General features: G+C 42.3%; 1 protein-coding gene across 1 annotated transcript in view; it reads right to left on the bottom strand.

The window, feature by feature from the left end:
* The window catches only part of DNAJC1 (DnaJ heat shock protein family (Hsp40) member C1), a 205,760-nt gene that overhangs the window by 23,824 nt on the left and 167,086 nt on the right, over nt 1-14,850 (bottom strand). Inside the window, exon 9 of the mRNA XM_030550390.1 lies at nt 1,865-1,984. Within this exon, the coding sequence (XP_030406250.1) occupies nt 1,865-1,984 (120 nt within the window). The remainder of the gene's footprint in view (nt 1-1,864; nt 1,985-14,850) is intronic.

The following is a 14,850-nucleotide window of genomic DNA, read 5'->3' as shown; positions in this document are numbered from 1 at the left end:
TAACATACATACACACGCACACAGACACACACACTTGACAACAGATGAAGAAGGGTGTAGAATGTAATCTTTTAGGACAGGTTTTTGCATTGTCTAATTTGTTAGAGCCCCGAGATTTTAGAGATGGACCCACTAGATAGTCAAAGACAGATTCTAAACGTACTGGTCTTTTTATTCTGTCTGTACAGTGCCTACCAGAATGGGGTCCATGATTAGTGCTCCCAGGGACTAAGGTAATATAAATAATAATAATAATGGTCTGTCTCAGGAAGATTTTTGTTAATTTTTGTGCAAGTCTGTGTTTAAAGATTTTTTTCACGTGTAGTACACTGTCAAGCTGCTTACAATAAAATGTATTACTTACAACTGCTGAGTAAACTAAAGTATCTTCTAATGAGGCCTTCCCTGGCCAGTACTGTTAAGTGAGACACACTTATCTCTAAACAGAACACAATGTATTTCGCTATCTGCAGTATATTGCGTTACAAATTGCTTAGTCACGTGCACATCAAGATCCCTATAGCTTGCCTGGATATAATATAGGTTTATTTAGTTTCTTAATGATTGGGATAAAAATCACCTTTCTATGGCCTTGTCCAGACTAGGGGAGGAAAATCGATCTAAGATACGCAACTTCAGCTACGTGAATAACGTAGCTGAAGTCGAATATCTAAGATCGAATTATTCACCCGTCCAGACGGCGCGGGATCGATGTCCGCGGCTCTCTGTGTCGATTCTGGAACTCCGTTCGGGTTGATGGAGTTCCGGAATCGATGTAAGCGCGCTCGGGGATCGATATATCGCGTCTAGACTAAAGGCGATATATCGATCCCCGAGCAATCGATTTTAACCCGCCGATACGGCGGGGTAGTCTGGACGTGGGCTATGTTTGTTTCCAGAGAAAAGGTAAAAACACTTTATAAACTGGCTTGCAGATAACTCACTGTAACCTATATGACAATTTATGACTATTTGACTAAATGAAGGTTTGGTTTTCAAAAAAAGTATCTTTGCTAGGTTTTTATTACTAAATACAGAACAACAAGCTCCAAAATGTGCATCAACAGAATTAAACATTTAAATCTTATTCTCTTTAACCCCTCCAGACTCTTTGGAATAGGATCAACTGAAAAGAATTTTGAATGGTACTCTGCAGACACTGTAGAGCATATACAAGTGATCTATTGCTGAAAACAAAAAAAATCTTTTTATACTTTTGAAGATAACACTTTAAATCCTTAAGTACAGTTTATATATATATATTCAAATGCATTTGTGTGGTGGTGTGCTATATATATATATATAGCATACCACCACACAAATGCATTTGAATAAGGATATTAATTATTTTACACCATTGTTAACCATAGTATAGTCTGGAAATAGGAACTGCAATAATATCAACCTCAGACCAACTGTTTTATCATTTTGTAGAAATATTTCAGTTTAATTAATGGAAACCCCCTGTCTAAATGCTATTAGCTGATTCATACTTTTTTTTTAAACCTGGCTTAAACAGAACTGTAAGCTTTAGCTAAGTCTCACAAATGTCCATTTGCAGTTAAAAGGGGTTACCACGAACACTAAAACTGGCATTGTTTTTCTGTTATCAGGTTACAGTAGCTCAGGTCTCTAAGCACCAGAATCCCCCATACAGCTGATCAGTTACAGCTGTTAATTGTGGAGCAAGGGACTGCTGACATCTGCTTCTTGCTTAGTTAGTTAATGGTTCACTTCCAGGTCCTAAAAGGATTGCAGCCTTTCTCAAAAGACAATGTTGGACCCCATCTATGTCTGCCTTCTACACTGCCTGTCTTGTTCTGGTTTGTCACTCTCTATACAAAGCAAATCTGAGTGAACTCACATCTGGCACTGATCGACCCAATTCATGAGCAATCTTTTCCCATCGACCTGGGGTCCCCCCTGGGAACTTAACCATACTTCTTGTCAGCTGGCTAAGGTCCTCTTCTGTCCATTCAGGTGCCTGCAAAACATTTGTAAAACATGTATTATGCTGAGAAAATGAAAAAAATGTAGTTGAATAAAATACTGAACAAAGACATTAAATAAATTAATCAAATAATGGATGTTGTAACAATGTAATTTAATATGGTTCCCAAAGCTTGTTAGTTGAACACTGTTTCCTCCACTCTGTTACAGAAAACAGTACATAAAAACAGCTGTCAGTGAAGGAACTTGAACCCTTAAAAATATTTAATATACAAAATGTACATTAGTGCAGTAGACACATTTAACTTGTCACTATGAAAAAAGCAAGCAATACAAATCAAAATAAACAATTTTACTACTTAAAGATTAAACCAGTCTAAGATATCAACATTTTAGATAATATATAAAATCCTCCTACGTATAACTGAATGATATATAAAGAAAGAGAAATCTTTAAAAAGTCCTCAATTGAAAAAATACTGAAAATAATCCTAAAATGTTATTTATAAATCTGTAGCTTAAAACAGCATGCCAGTTCAGTCAGTTGTTAAAACCCCCATAATGCATTATATTTTAACATTTTTGGGTGATACAGGAGTGAAATCTGACAATTTTACATTCCACTGAGAATTTTTTTTTTTAAAAGAACCTAAGCCCTGTGACTTTTGTGCACTATACACGAAGAAAACAGAAAGAAACTGGACATTTTCAAAGAGCAATAAGGCCCAATAACCAAAATATAAAACAATGTTCTACTGTAACAGCAGGCTGCAAATTATAAACAATTTCCTCCTTTATGACAACTATCTAAAACTGAGTAAAAAACAAGAACACACTGGTTCCTCAGATATAACTGTCAAATTAGCTATTAAATCTTTGTATGTTAAATTGCCTCTCCAAGAACACAAGGCTCTGTACCCAGTCTTCCACACTAGTAAAAGAAGTGACTATTGAACTAAGCATTTGTAAAAAGTAGTTAACCATTTCTATTTTTTAAAAAGAATCCTTTATGACAAATACCTTTTCTAATCACCATTTCTGATAATGAACAGACATATATCAAGCAGTTTGCATTACAGAGCCATCAGCACAGAACAACAGTCAGAGGTGAGTGACCCCAGGGACCATCTCCACAGCTACAGCAAAGCTTCTCCCTGACACTAATCCTGCCTGTCATTCTCCCACTGTGCTCTAACCACACTGACATCCGCCTGCCGCACTGCGAGCTTAACGGGCCCTTCCTGACTTTTTACTGTCTCTCCCAATCAATGGTTCAAGCGTGCTCTTTTCACCATGTCCAAATGGCAGCTTCACTCATAATCAAAGTGCACTGCCCCTGTTAAAGGGCTTCCCGAAAGGCTCTACTATTTGCATTCATTTGCAAAGCAAACTACTTTTATTCACTTTGTTCTGCTATCAAGAATGTTCCCTGAAGCAGATAAATTGGCATAAATACAACCTGCCACTTAAGAGACAGTAAATAATAGCCAATAGTGGGGAGGATTTTATCAATTGTTCTATTTTGTAGCCACGTAATTCTTTGTTCATCAAATGCTAAAAGCCTCAAATATTCATATTTATATAGCTTTTAATACAAGCATGAATTCATTATCTATCATAGTTTAAATGTAACACACACACACACACACACACAATAGTGAGAGAGAGATATAGCACATACACTACATATATAATAAAGTGAGTATGTATACTAGTGGCTTGTGAAGAACATGCTAAATACAAACCAGGTTTCATTATCACACAGTAAGTAACCTCAGATTTTATTTATTGTACAGAATAAAAGCATACATGTTCTGAATTAAAACTTCTTTATTTACCTATTTCCATAACTTTGGGGTTCATAGAAGTGAAGTTATTGGGTACCTATACATTTTCTAGTTTTGAAAATATAATTCCAGCACTATTTATTTCTTTTTAAAATAAAAGAGGCTAAGTAGAGAATTTTAATTAATAAGTTTTTCATAAGTAGTATAGAACTGCACACATTGAATGAAAGCATTAGTAAATGCAATTTGTTTCAGTAACAAATGAAAGTTATGTTTACATTGATTTCAAATGTAAATTCTAGCAGCAAAAAAGTAGCCACACAGATGTATCTTAACACAATATTCAAAGCATATCCAAACAATTTCACACAAAGATCAAAGTCATATTTCTGCACTAATAGAAACATTTTAGAGGTAACAAATTGTCTGATATGTTTTAACTTCTTTAAAACCATTTTTTGTAAGATTTGATTCTTGGATGTGCTGTATATTTTAATTTGTGTGCAAATGTTACACAAGTAAATACATAATTTTCCTTAGCTATCATCATCATATAGGAATTCTGATAAAAACCTACTGACTACTGATCTTTAATAAACAATACTGATCTTTAAAAAACAAAACAAACCTACTAATTCTATGTGCATCTATGATACCAATATGTTGAATGTACTGAATGAAACAATGATTTCAATAACATGGTAACTTACAATAATACAATTTTAAAAAAATAAAATAAAAATAAGGACAGAAAATTGATAGGTCTGAAATTCTTTAATAGAGCTTTTTAGGAATCCATTATTAACCACAAGTGCTGTAAAGAGCTTTGGTGAATTTGCAGTTCCTCAGCAATAGATAATTGTGTCTTTAGATGCAACAGTGTCTACTATGATCCAACTACTACAGGCAGTCATAATGGTGGCCATAGTGTGAATGTATTCTCCCTGTTCTGATTTGGAGCCAACTGTAACCGTGAGTCTCAAATGAATGCATAAGCATACAGCTTTGTCACTTAAAACCATATGTGTCCAATATTACTAAAACAATGGGCCAAAATTCATCTCTGCAGTTAGGTAATGGAAGATACTACATAGTGAGGGGACAGCTGTTGTGACTACACAAGCATTCAGATTTTGCATCAGAAAAGACCTGCTCTGGGATTAACTCTCCACACTGAATACAAACTGAAAGTAAGCAGAGCCACAGGCCTCAGCTTTTAACTAGTGCTGTCGATTAATTGCAGTTAACTCAAAAAAATTAATCGCAATTAAAAAAATGTATTGCGATTAATTGCACTGTTAAACACTCAAATACTAATTGAAATGTATGAAATATTTTTGGATGTTTTTCTACATTTTCAAATATATCGATTTCTATCACAACACAGAATACAAAGTATACAGTGCTCACTTTATATTATTATTACAAATATTTGCACTGTAAAAATGCTAAATAAAAGAAATAGTATTTTTCAATTCACCTCGAACAAGTACTGTAGTGCAATCTCTATCCTGAAACCGTAACTTACAAATGTAGATTTTTGTTGTTGTTTTCTAACTGCACTCAAAAACAAAACAATGTAAAACTTTAGAGCCCACAAGTCCACTTAGTCCTTTTTGTTCAGCCAATCGCTAAGACAAACAAGTCTGTTTACATTTATGGGAGATATTGCTGCCTGCTTCTTATTTACAATGTCACCTGAAAGTAAGAACAGGCGTTCGCATAGCACTTTTGTAGCCAGCATTGCAAGGTATTTACATGCCAGATATGCTTAACATTCATATGCCCCTTCATGCTTCAGCCACCATTCCAAAGGGCATGCTTCCATGCTGATGATGCTTGTTAAAAAAATAATGCATTAATTAGACTGAACTTCTTTGGGGAGAACTGTATGTCTCCTGTTCTGTTTTTCCTGCATTCTGCCATATATTTCATGTTACAGCAGTCTCTGATGATGACCCAACACATGTTCGGTTTAAGAACACTTTCACTGCAGATTTGACAAAACACAAAGAAGGTACCAATGTGAGATTTCTAAAAATAGCTACAGCATTTGACTCAAGGTTTAAGAATCTGAAGTGCCTTCCAATATTTGAGAGGAACAAGGTGTGGAGCATGCTTTCAGAAGTTTTAAAAGAGCAACACTCTGATGCGGAAACTATAGAACCCAAACCACGAAAACAAAAAATACTAACCTTCTGCTGGTGGCATCTGACTCAGATGATGAAAATGAACATGCACCGGTCCATACTGCCTTTGATCGTTATCGAGGAGAACTCATCATCAGCATGGAGGCAAGTCCTATCGAATGGTGGTTGAAGATGATGTGACATATGAATCATTAGCACAACTGGTACGTAAGTATCTTGCGACCCCAGCTACAACAGTGCCATGCCAATGCCTGTTCTCACTTTCAGGTGACATTGCAAACAGGACATGGGCAGCATTATCTCCTGCAAATTGTAATCAAACTTGTTTGTCTGAGCAATTAGCTGAAGTGGGACTGAGTGGACTTGTAGGCTCTAAAGTTTTACACTGTTTTATTTTTGAATGCAGGTTTTTTTTTGGTACATAATTCTACATTTGTAAGTTCAACTTTCATGATAAAGAGATTGCACTATAGTACTTTCACGAGGTGAACTGAAAAATACTATGTCTTGGTTTTTACAATAAAAATATTTGTAATAAAATAAATATAAAGGGAGCACTGTACACTTTGTATTCTGTGTTGTAATTGAAATCAATATATTTGAAAATGTAGGAAACATCCAAAATATTTAAATAAATGGTATTTATTATTGTTTAACAGTATGATTAACAGCGATTAATTTTTTTAATTGCTTGACAGCCCTACTTTTAACATTAATTAAATTAACAAATTTAAAAATTCAAAGCATTTGTTCAAATTATATTCCTTTAAATGGCTTATCGTACAAGTCTTGTAATACTGAAGAATGAGGTCAGCCAAACTCCTCTGCAACCTTTAAAGAGCAACTAAGAATGTGGTATGTTATTTTGCATCACTGTTATTTATGTGTAGCAAAAGCAGTTAAATGCTATGAGGCCTCTTTTTTAACAAAAACAATTCCTTCTTCAAACAATAGAAACTAAAACTCAAGTTGTTAAGAACACAGAGTAGCATTTGTTTTCAAGAAAAAAAATCTTTTTAGACTCTAATTTAAAATTATTAATATTTTGAAGAATTACACAACTGCATCGAATTTTACTGATAGACTTGAGAAGTATTTACATTTTAGAATTCATATCAAAGTTCCCATGCTTAAAAAAAGATCTATTCTAATTTGATTATCAAGAAATTCAAAGGCTGAAATTCTGCCCTTGGCCTACCCCATTGTACAGATAAGAATATGTTTACATAGCAGGTCAGACACTGCTTCTGACATGTTTTAGTCCAAAACTCCCCCCAATCCCCACCCCCCACATTATCCAACACATAGAGCCGTTGAATATGGCTGAACATCCTAAGAACACACTGTTAGAAAAGTTAGTTTGGCATAGCTGTGTGTCTCGGGTATGAAAAATCCACACCGTGGAGACATAACTAAGCCAATCTAACCTTGGGTCAAGACAATGCAAGGTCAATAGAAGAATTCTTCCATTGTCTGAGCCACTGCCTTCCGGGGAGGTCGATTATGTATAGCCATGGGAGACCCCTTCCTGTCACTGTAGTAAATGTCTACACTGAAGTGCTTTAGGTATAGACATATACTTAGTCTTGTCAGCTTATCTGAGGGTGTCTCTCTGCCCACCCGTTTTGTAGCTAAAGCATGTGCAGCTGACTTTAAATATTTGAATAGTCTGCCAACGCTATTTCACAATTCCCAGGGCCTGTATGTTCCAGCCCTTCTACCTGCTGACTCCCCACTTGTCCTATGCAGAGGAAGCTAACTGCTGGTTTAAATACAGCCATTAACCCTTCATTGCAAGTATATTACGCTACTGTTAACACAACTAAACCCAGCTCAGTCAAACAGAAGAAAGATGCCCACCAACTAGTGATTCTGGCTAACCTGTAATGTGAGGACTGCAAGATTTATTGATTTATTTATTTATTTATTTAGGCAGAAGTAACAGAAATATGCATTTATATGATTAAAATCTGGATGAGGGTGGTAGAGGTTGACATTGACCAAACCTTACACTATTGCAGGGAACAGATCAAGCACCTCAAGATGAAGGATGGGAATGGAAAGTCTAGCAACTATGAAAAATCTAACCAGGTATTGCCACCATCTCAAGAGATGATCATACAGGACTATGGGCCCTGGAGTCGAGAAAGTATGATTTTCAGACCAATGGCAGAGTCGACAGGGATGGCACCAGAGGAGAGCTGGCTGCCACAGGGGCTGGAGTCACAAGAACAGACCCCAGAACAGAACATAGTGCTGGAACCAGACTAGGCACCACAGCCAAATCGACGAGGGGATGTCCTGGGCCCAAATAAGGAAGTTACTCACCTTGTGCAGTAACAATGGTTCTTCGAGATGTGTATCCCGATGGGTGCTCCACTATAGGTGTGTGTGCGCCCCTGCGTCTCTAATCGGAGATTTTAGGTAGCAGTGTCCATTCAGCCCACACATGCAATGTACCTCTCTAAGTGGTCTATGTGGGTGAACCCCACTTAATTCCTTCTCTACAGCAGAGCCCCTTATGGAGAACTCCGAAGTAGAAGGGAGGAGGGCAGGTTGTGGAGCACCCATAGGGACACAGATCTCGAAGAGCCATTGTTACTGCACAAGGTGAGTAATTTCGTCCTCTTCTTCAAAGAGTGTCCCTATGGGTAGTCCACTGTAGGTCCCATGTAGGGATGTTGGGGCTTTGGAGTGTAGTCTGTTACTACTGTGGTGCCGAAGATGGCATAGGAAGCTGAATTTCCAGTGATCGTACAGTGTTCTGTGAAAGTGTGGCCAGAGGCCCAAGTCACTACTCTGCAGATTTCTGAGATAGGGACATCTTTAATGAATGCGACCAAGGTAGAAATTAACCTCATGGAGTGTGTATGGATTCTAGATGGAGGCAACAGGATGCGTCCTTGATAACAGCGATTAATGCAACTCAAGACCCTTTTGGACATCTTTGAGCCGATATCACGGAGCCTCTGGATCTTTCTGCAAATGAAAGGAAGAATTTAAGGGACTTCCTGAAGTCCTTAGTCCTGTACAAGTAGAATGCTAATACTTTTCTATCATCTAGCATATGCAAAATTGCTTCCCTGTTGTCATGATGTGGTTTCGTGAAAAAAAACCAGGGAGATAGATCTGTTGATTCCCATGGAAAGTGGAGGCAACTTTAGAGAGAAACTTGGGATGCGACCTCAGAATTGCTTTGTCTTTAAAAAAAGACAATGTATGATGGGTGTGCCATTAGGGCTGCTATTTCTCCTATGTGCCTAGCTGAGGTGATGGCAATTAGAAATGCTGTCTTCATAGACAGGTGTGAGAGAGAGCAAGTTGCCATGGGTTCAAAAGGAGGTCCAATCAAAGCACTGAGAACTAGGTTAAGATCCCAGGTTGGAGCAGATGGTCTCACATGCAGCAAGAGAGTCCAAATGTCCTTAAGGAATCTACCCATCAGTGACTGAGCAAACACCGAATACCCATCTATCTGACAGTGGGAAGCAGTTATGGCAGCAAGATGAACCTTAAGGGAACTGAGTCAGGGTTTTGACCTCTTGAGGACTAAAATGTAATCTAAAATCAGAGGGAGGGAAGACAAAAGGTCAGTCTGCGTGCTTAGAATGACATCAAACTTGGAATCATTTCCATTTTTGTAGGTAAGTACATCAAGTGGTCGACTTTCGGCTGTACAGCAACACGTCTTTCACCTCTCAGAGCATTCTAACTTTAAGCCTTGGAACCTAGAAGGAGCCAGGTCTGGAGGTAGAGGACCAGCAGGCTGGGGTGAAGGATCAGCCCTTTGCTTTGAGAGAGCCGGTAAGGGATGAGCCAAAGAGCCAATGAGCCAAAACCGTCCTGTCCTGGAGCAGAGGATGGAAGGCTGAAATAGTGGCCAAGTGAATGAGAGAGACCCTGGAGCTTGAGATGCAGAAGGTAGTCCAGGATCAACTGCAGTGAGGCCCGCTCAGGCCAAATACTTTGTTCTGAGGTCCAGCATGTAAACAGCTTCCATTTGGCCATGCAGGTCACTCTGGTGGAGGGATTTCTGCTGCTCTAGGGGACTTGCTGGACATGGGCTGAGCATTCCTGTTCCTCCGCATTCAACCAGGCAGCAGCCAAGCCATCAGGTGCAACACTGCCAGGTTCCGGTGCAGAAGACTACCATGGCTCTGGGACAGCAGGTCCGATTGGAGAGGCAGCTGTAACGGGGCAGCCACTCAGAGGTCTCATAGACTCAGACTCTAGGACTGGAAGGGACCTCGAGAGGTCATCGAGTCCAGTCCCCTGCCCTCATGGCAGGACCAAATACTGTCTAGACCATCCCTAATAGACATTTATCTAACCTACTCAAATATCTCCAGAGATGGAGATTCCACAACTTCCCTAGGCAATCTATTCCAGTGTTTAACTACCCTGACAGTTAGGAACTTTTTCCTAATGTCCAACCTAAATCTCCCTTGCTGTAGTTTAAGCCCATTGCTTCTTGTTCTATCATTGGAGGCTAAGGTGAACAAGTTTTCTCCCTCCTCCTGATGACACCCTTTTAGATACCTGAAAACTGCTATCATGTCCCCTCTCAGTCTTCTCTTTTCCAAACTAAACAAACCCAATTCCTTCAGCCTTCCTTCATAGGTCATGTTCTCAAGACCTTTAATCATTCTTGTTGCTCTTCTCTGGACCCTCTCCAATTTCTCCACATCTTTCTTGAAATGCGGAGCCCAGAACTGGACACAATACTCCAGTTGAGGCCTAACCAGCGCAGAGTAAAGCGGAAGAATGACTTCTCGTGTCTTGTTTACAACACACCTGTTAATGCATCCCAGAATCATGTTTGCTTTTTTTGCAACAGTATCACACTGTTGACTCATATTAAGCTTGTGGTCTACTATGACCCCTAGATCTCTTTCTGCCATACTCCTTCCTAGACAGTCTCTTCCCATTCTGTATGTGTGAAACTGATTGTTCCTTCCTAGGTGGAGCACTTTGCATTTATCTTTATTGAACTTCATCCTGTTTACCTCAGACCATTTCTCCAATTTGTCCAGATCATTTTGAATTTTGACCCTGTCCTCCAAAGCAGTTGCAATCCCTCCCAGTTTGGTATCGTCCGCAAACTTAATAAGTGTACTTTCTATGCCAACATCTAAATCGTTGATGAAGATATTGAACAGAACCGGTCCCTGCGGAACCCCACTTGTTATACCTTTCCGGCAGGATTGGGAGCCATTTACAACTACTCTCTGAGTACGGTTATCCAGCCAGTTATGCACCCATCTTATAGTAGCCCCATCTAAATTGTACTTTCCTAGTTTATCTATAAGAATAACATGCGAGACCGTATCAAATGCCTTACTAAAGTCTAGGTATATCACATCCACTGCTTCTCCCTTATCTGCAAGGCTCGTTATCCTATCAAAGAATGCTATCAGATTAGTTTGACACGATTTGTTGTTTACAAATCCATGCTGGCTATTCCCTATCACCTTACCACCTTCCAAGTGTTTGCAGATGATTTCTTTAATTACTTGCTCCATTATCTTCCCTGGCACAGAAGTTAAACTAACTGGTCTGTAGTTTCCTGGGTTGTTTTTATTTCCCTTTTTATAGATGGGCACTATATTTGCCCCCTTCCAGTCTTCTGGAATCTCCCCCATCTCCCATGATTTCCCAAAGATAATAGCTAGAGGCTCAGATACCTCTTCAATTAACTCCTTGAGTATTCTAGGATGCATTTCATCAGGCCCTGATGACTTGCAGGAATCTAACTTTTCTAAGTCCAGCAGCTTGGTGCTCCTTAAGATCACTGGGGGGCTGGTGGTGGTACTATTGGTCTGGAAGGGGCCCACCACCACTTCGTCCAGTGAGGAAGATGACAAGGGCATCACAGGGGAAGGAGAGGCTTCCCCTTCCCCTCTCTAGCGGGCTCTGTAGGCACTGGGGCCTGATGTGCTGCACTTGCGTCAGGCTCCATCCCGTCCTCTGAAGCCGGTGCCCGCCATGCTGGGGGCGGTTTGTCCAAGGCGGTCAGGGAGGAGTGGTGGGAATGTGGAACTGGCATCATGGGCATGCCCCACGGGTTCCAACAAGGCCACTGAACAGGCCACTGGTCCTGCTGCCACACTGCTGCCATGGATGTCATGCCAGTTTCAGGGACTAATGGGGATGCATGCCTTCTCGGCAAGGGGCTGAACTCCGGCTCTGACTCGGACCATTTCCCTTCTGGTGACCAAGGCGGGGCTGTGGAAGCCTGAGTCTGCCAGCTAACCCTTGTTGGGGACCAATGCCTAGAGGGCGGGGATCGGAGTCTGTTTGTCGAGTGGTACCAGTGCCGCGCAGAATGGTTCCGCGCTGGTGGGGACTAACATGTGCGAGATTATAAGTGATATCGACCTGCACTGGGGCGATCTCTGGTGAGAGCCTGGCCAGTATTGGGAGTATGGAGACAGGTGCCTTGATTCTGGCATTCCATGGATTCTAGCCTTGTGCAAGGATAGCGCAGTGCCAGAGACCTAAATCTTCTGGCTGGAGGTCGAGATTGCAGGGCCAGGATCTTAGGCTGTGGGGACAAGGACATACAGCTACGATCGGGGGACTGATGGTGCTCCACTGCTCTCAGGGGAAGGGATCCTATGGCTGGCTTGCCCTTGGATTGCAAGGCCTTAGCCATGTCTGGCGCCTGGCAGGGTGTCTGTGATACCGGAAGGCCCATGGAGGTTTTTTGACACTTGAAGCTGCCCAGGTGGCCAAGGTCCCAGTAGGAGCCAGGGTCCTGCTGCTTTCAGAAGTCAGAGGTGGATCCCTAGTTGGGCTAGGGGGTCTGACCATAGCAGTACCCCCTTGTAGCTCGGGGGCGGGTGCATGGCCTGAACTAGGTCCTTCGCCTAGAGCCCCCTTCCTCTCCTTAATGGTGCCAGGGAGCCTCTTTTCCTTTGCTGCTTTCTGGGCACAGGTGAGAGGGAATGGCGGCCTGCAGAGCCCGGTGCCAGCGGGGCACTCTGCACCAACACTCAGATGCTAGGAGCAGAGTCCGACTGGGAGGTCTCCAATGCCAGACGAAATGAAGCCTTCGTGAGGAGGGCCTTCAAGCAGATATCCTGCTCCTTCTGGATTCTGGGGTGAAAATTCTTTTGCAAATCCTGCACTTGTCCTTTTACAAGGGATTCCCCCAAGCACTTCAAACAGCTGCTGTGGGGGTCACGAACAGGCATTGGCCTGTTGCATGATGAACAGGGTTTGAAGTCAGGGGAACGGGGCTAACTAAGTATCTAAGAACTACATATAAAGAACAACAATGGTCTGTTAAGAACTGCTAACATTTCTGCAATGCTAGACGAGGTGCTCCGACCAACTGTCGGGTGGGTGGTAAGAAGGAACTGAAAGGGCGTAGGGATGGAAGCACCTAATATACCGATGCATGAGCACAGCACTCTGGAGGGCACTACTGCTGACCCTGCGGATACCACTATGTCAAAAATCTCTGATGAATGTGCACGTGGGCATGCGCACACCTAGAATGGACTCAACATGAGTAAGCACTTGAAGAAGAACAGCAGCTTATCTGCCACTCTCTTAGTAAGGTCTTGCAAGTTCTTGAAATCTTTAGCTAGTAATGGAAAAGGGGGGCATTACAGCCTCATCTGGCAAAGATGAGAAGCTTGCTGGAGGGGTAGCTTCCCCTTTGGGCCTTTCCTTCTGTTCCTCAAAAGTTTTCTCCTCTGTTCAAGGGCTCTGACAGTGTTGCTATAGGAGACCATCTAGCAGAATCTCTCAGAGATACTGGCTGCCCGCAAAATATGGGTTCTGTACAGAGTTCAAGGATCCCAGTACAGCCATTTGGGGAGGAAAGCATGGGTGGTGGTGGCTTCCAAGGGGGCCCGTACCACAACCATGGGTCGTCTTGATGGAATGGAGGAGGATCCTTGTATTGTGACAGTGGGCCACGACAGGCCAGGGAAATGACATCCTCCTGGTTACTGTTAGACTTGACACTTGGTAAGAGTGACGCTGACCAGGATATTGGTGGTACATGGCCTGGTCCAGAGGGTGATTCTGGGTGCCAGTAAGTGCTTGGTACTGGCTGAATAATGGGGATTGCAGTTCTTCCCCAACCATCAGGTCCCTAGGGTACCAGAACTCTTGCAGTACCGTCAGCCCCATTCAGTTCTGCAGAGGAGTGTCCGTGGTATGTTGTCGGTACCAAAGGTTGTGAAGGTGCAGAGCGGTTCCCTACACAGGAGCTTTATCGCACCCAGTACTGAAGGTTTTCTTGGTGCTGCTCCTTTAGAGGTGGTACAGTATTTGTCTTTGTCCTTGGGGGTGGTGGGGCGCTACCGCTCCCTCAGAGCCTGAGCCCCCGGTGTCTCTAGGTGATGTAGCAGAACTTATAGTGGAGGCAACCTGATGCTTCTGGGTACCATGCTTCAGAGCTGCTGATACCAAGGTGGCCAATCGCACTGCGGAACCCCTCTGGCTGGCCAGTGACTCAGTTTGGGGGTTTGGAGCTTTTACAGGGGAATCTGCTGGTCTTTTCTGTGACACTACTCCCTCTGAAGTTGAAGGCTCTGGGGATGATCCGGGGTCAGCACTGGAGTCCCCTGGAAGTTGAAGGGCCTTCTCCTTCAACTTTTAACTTCAGGGTTTGGGGGCAGGAGGGGGTTCCAGGCTGGGACAGGGGCTCAGTGTTGGGGCAGTTAGGTGTCTCCGGTCAGCAGTGCAGCGGGGCTAAGGCAGGCTGCCTGCCTGCTCTGGTACTGAGCTGTACCCCAGAAGCAGTCAGCAGGTCTGACTCCTAGGCGGGGGTTTGGAGGGGGAAGGTGGCTCCAATGTGCTGCTCTTGCCCGCAGGCACCGCCCCCCACACCAGCTCCTATTGGCTGCGGTTCCCAGGCAATGGAAGTACAGAGCCAGTGCTCGGGGCAGGGGCAGCATGCGGAGCCCCTGCCAAGAAGCCAGACCGACTGGCTGCTTCTACGGTGC

This window comes from Gopherus evgoodei, chromosome 2, assembly GCF_007399415.2.
Source record: "Gopherus evgoodei ecotype Sinaloan lineage chromosome 2, rGopEvg1_v1.p, whole genome shotgun sequence".
Taxonomy (NCBI): Eukaryota; Metazoa; Chordata; order Testudines; family Testudinidae; genus Gopherus; species Gopherus evgoodei.
This window is presented reverse-complemented; position numbering and strand designations above follow the sequence as displayed.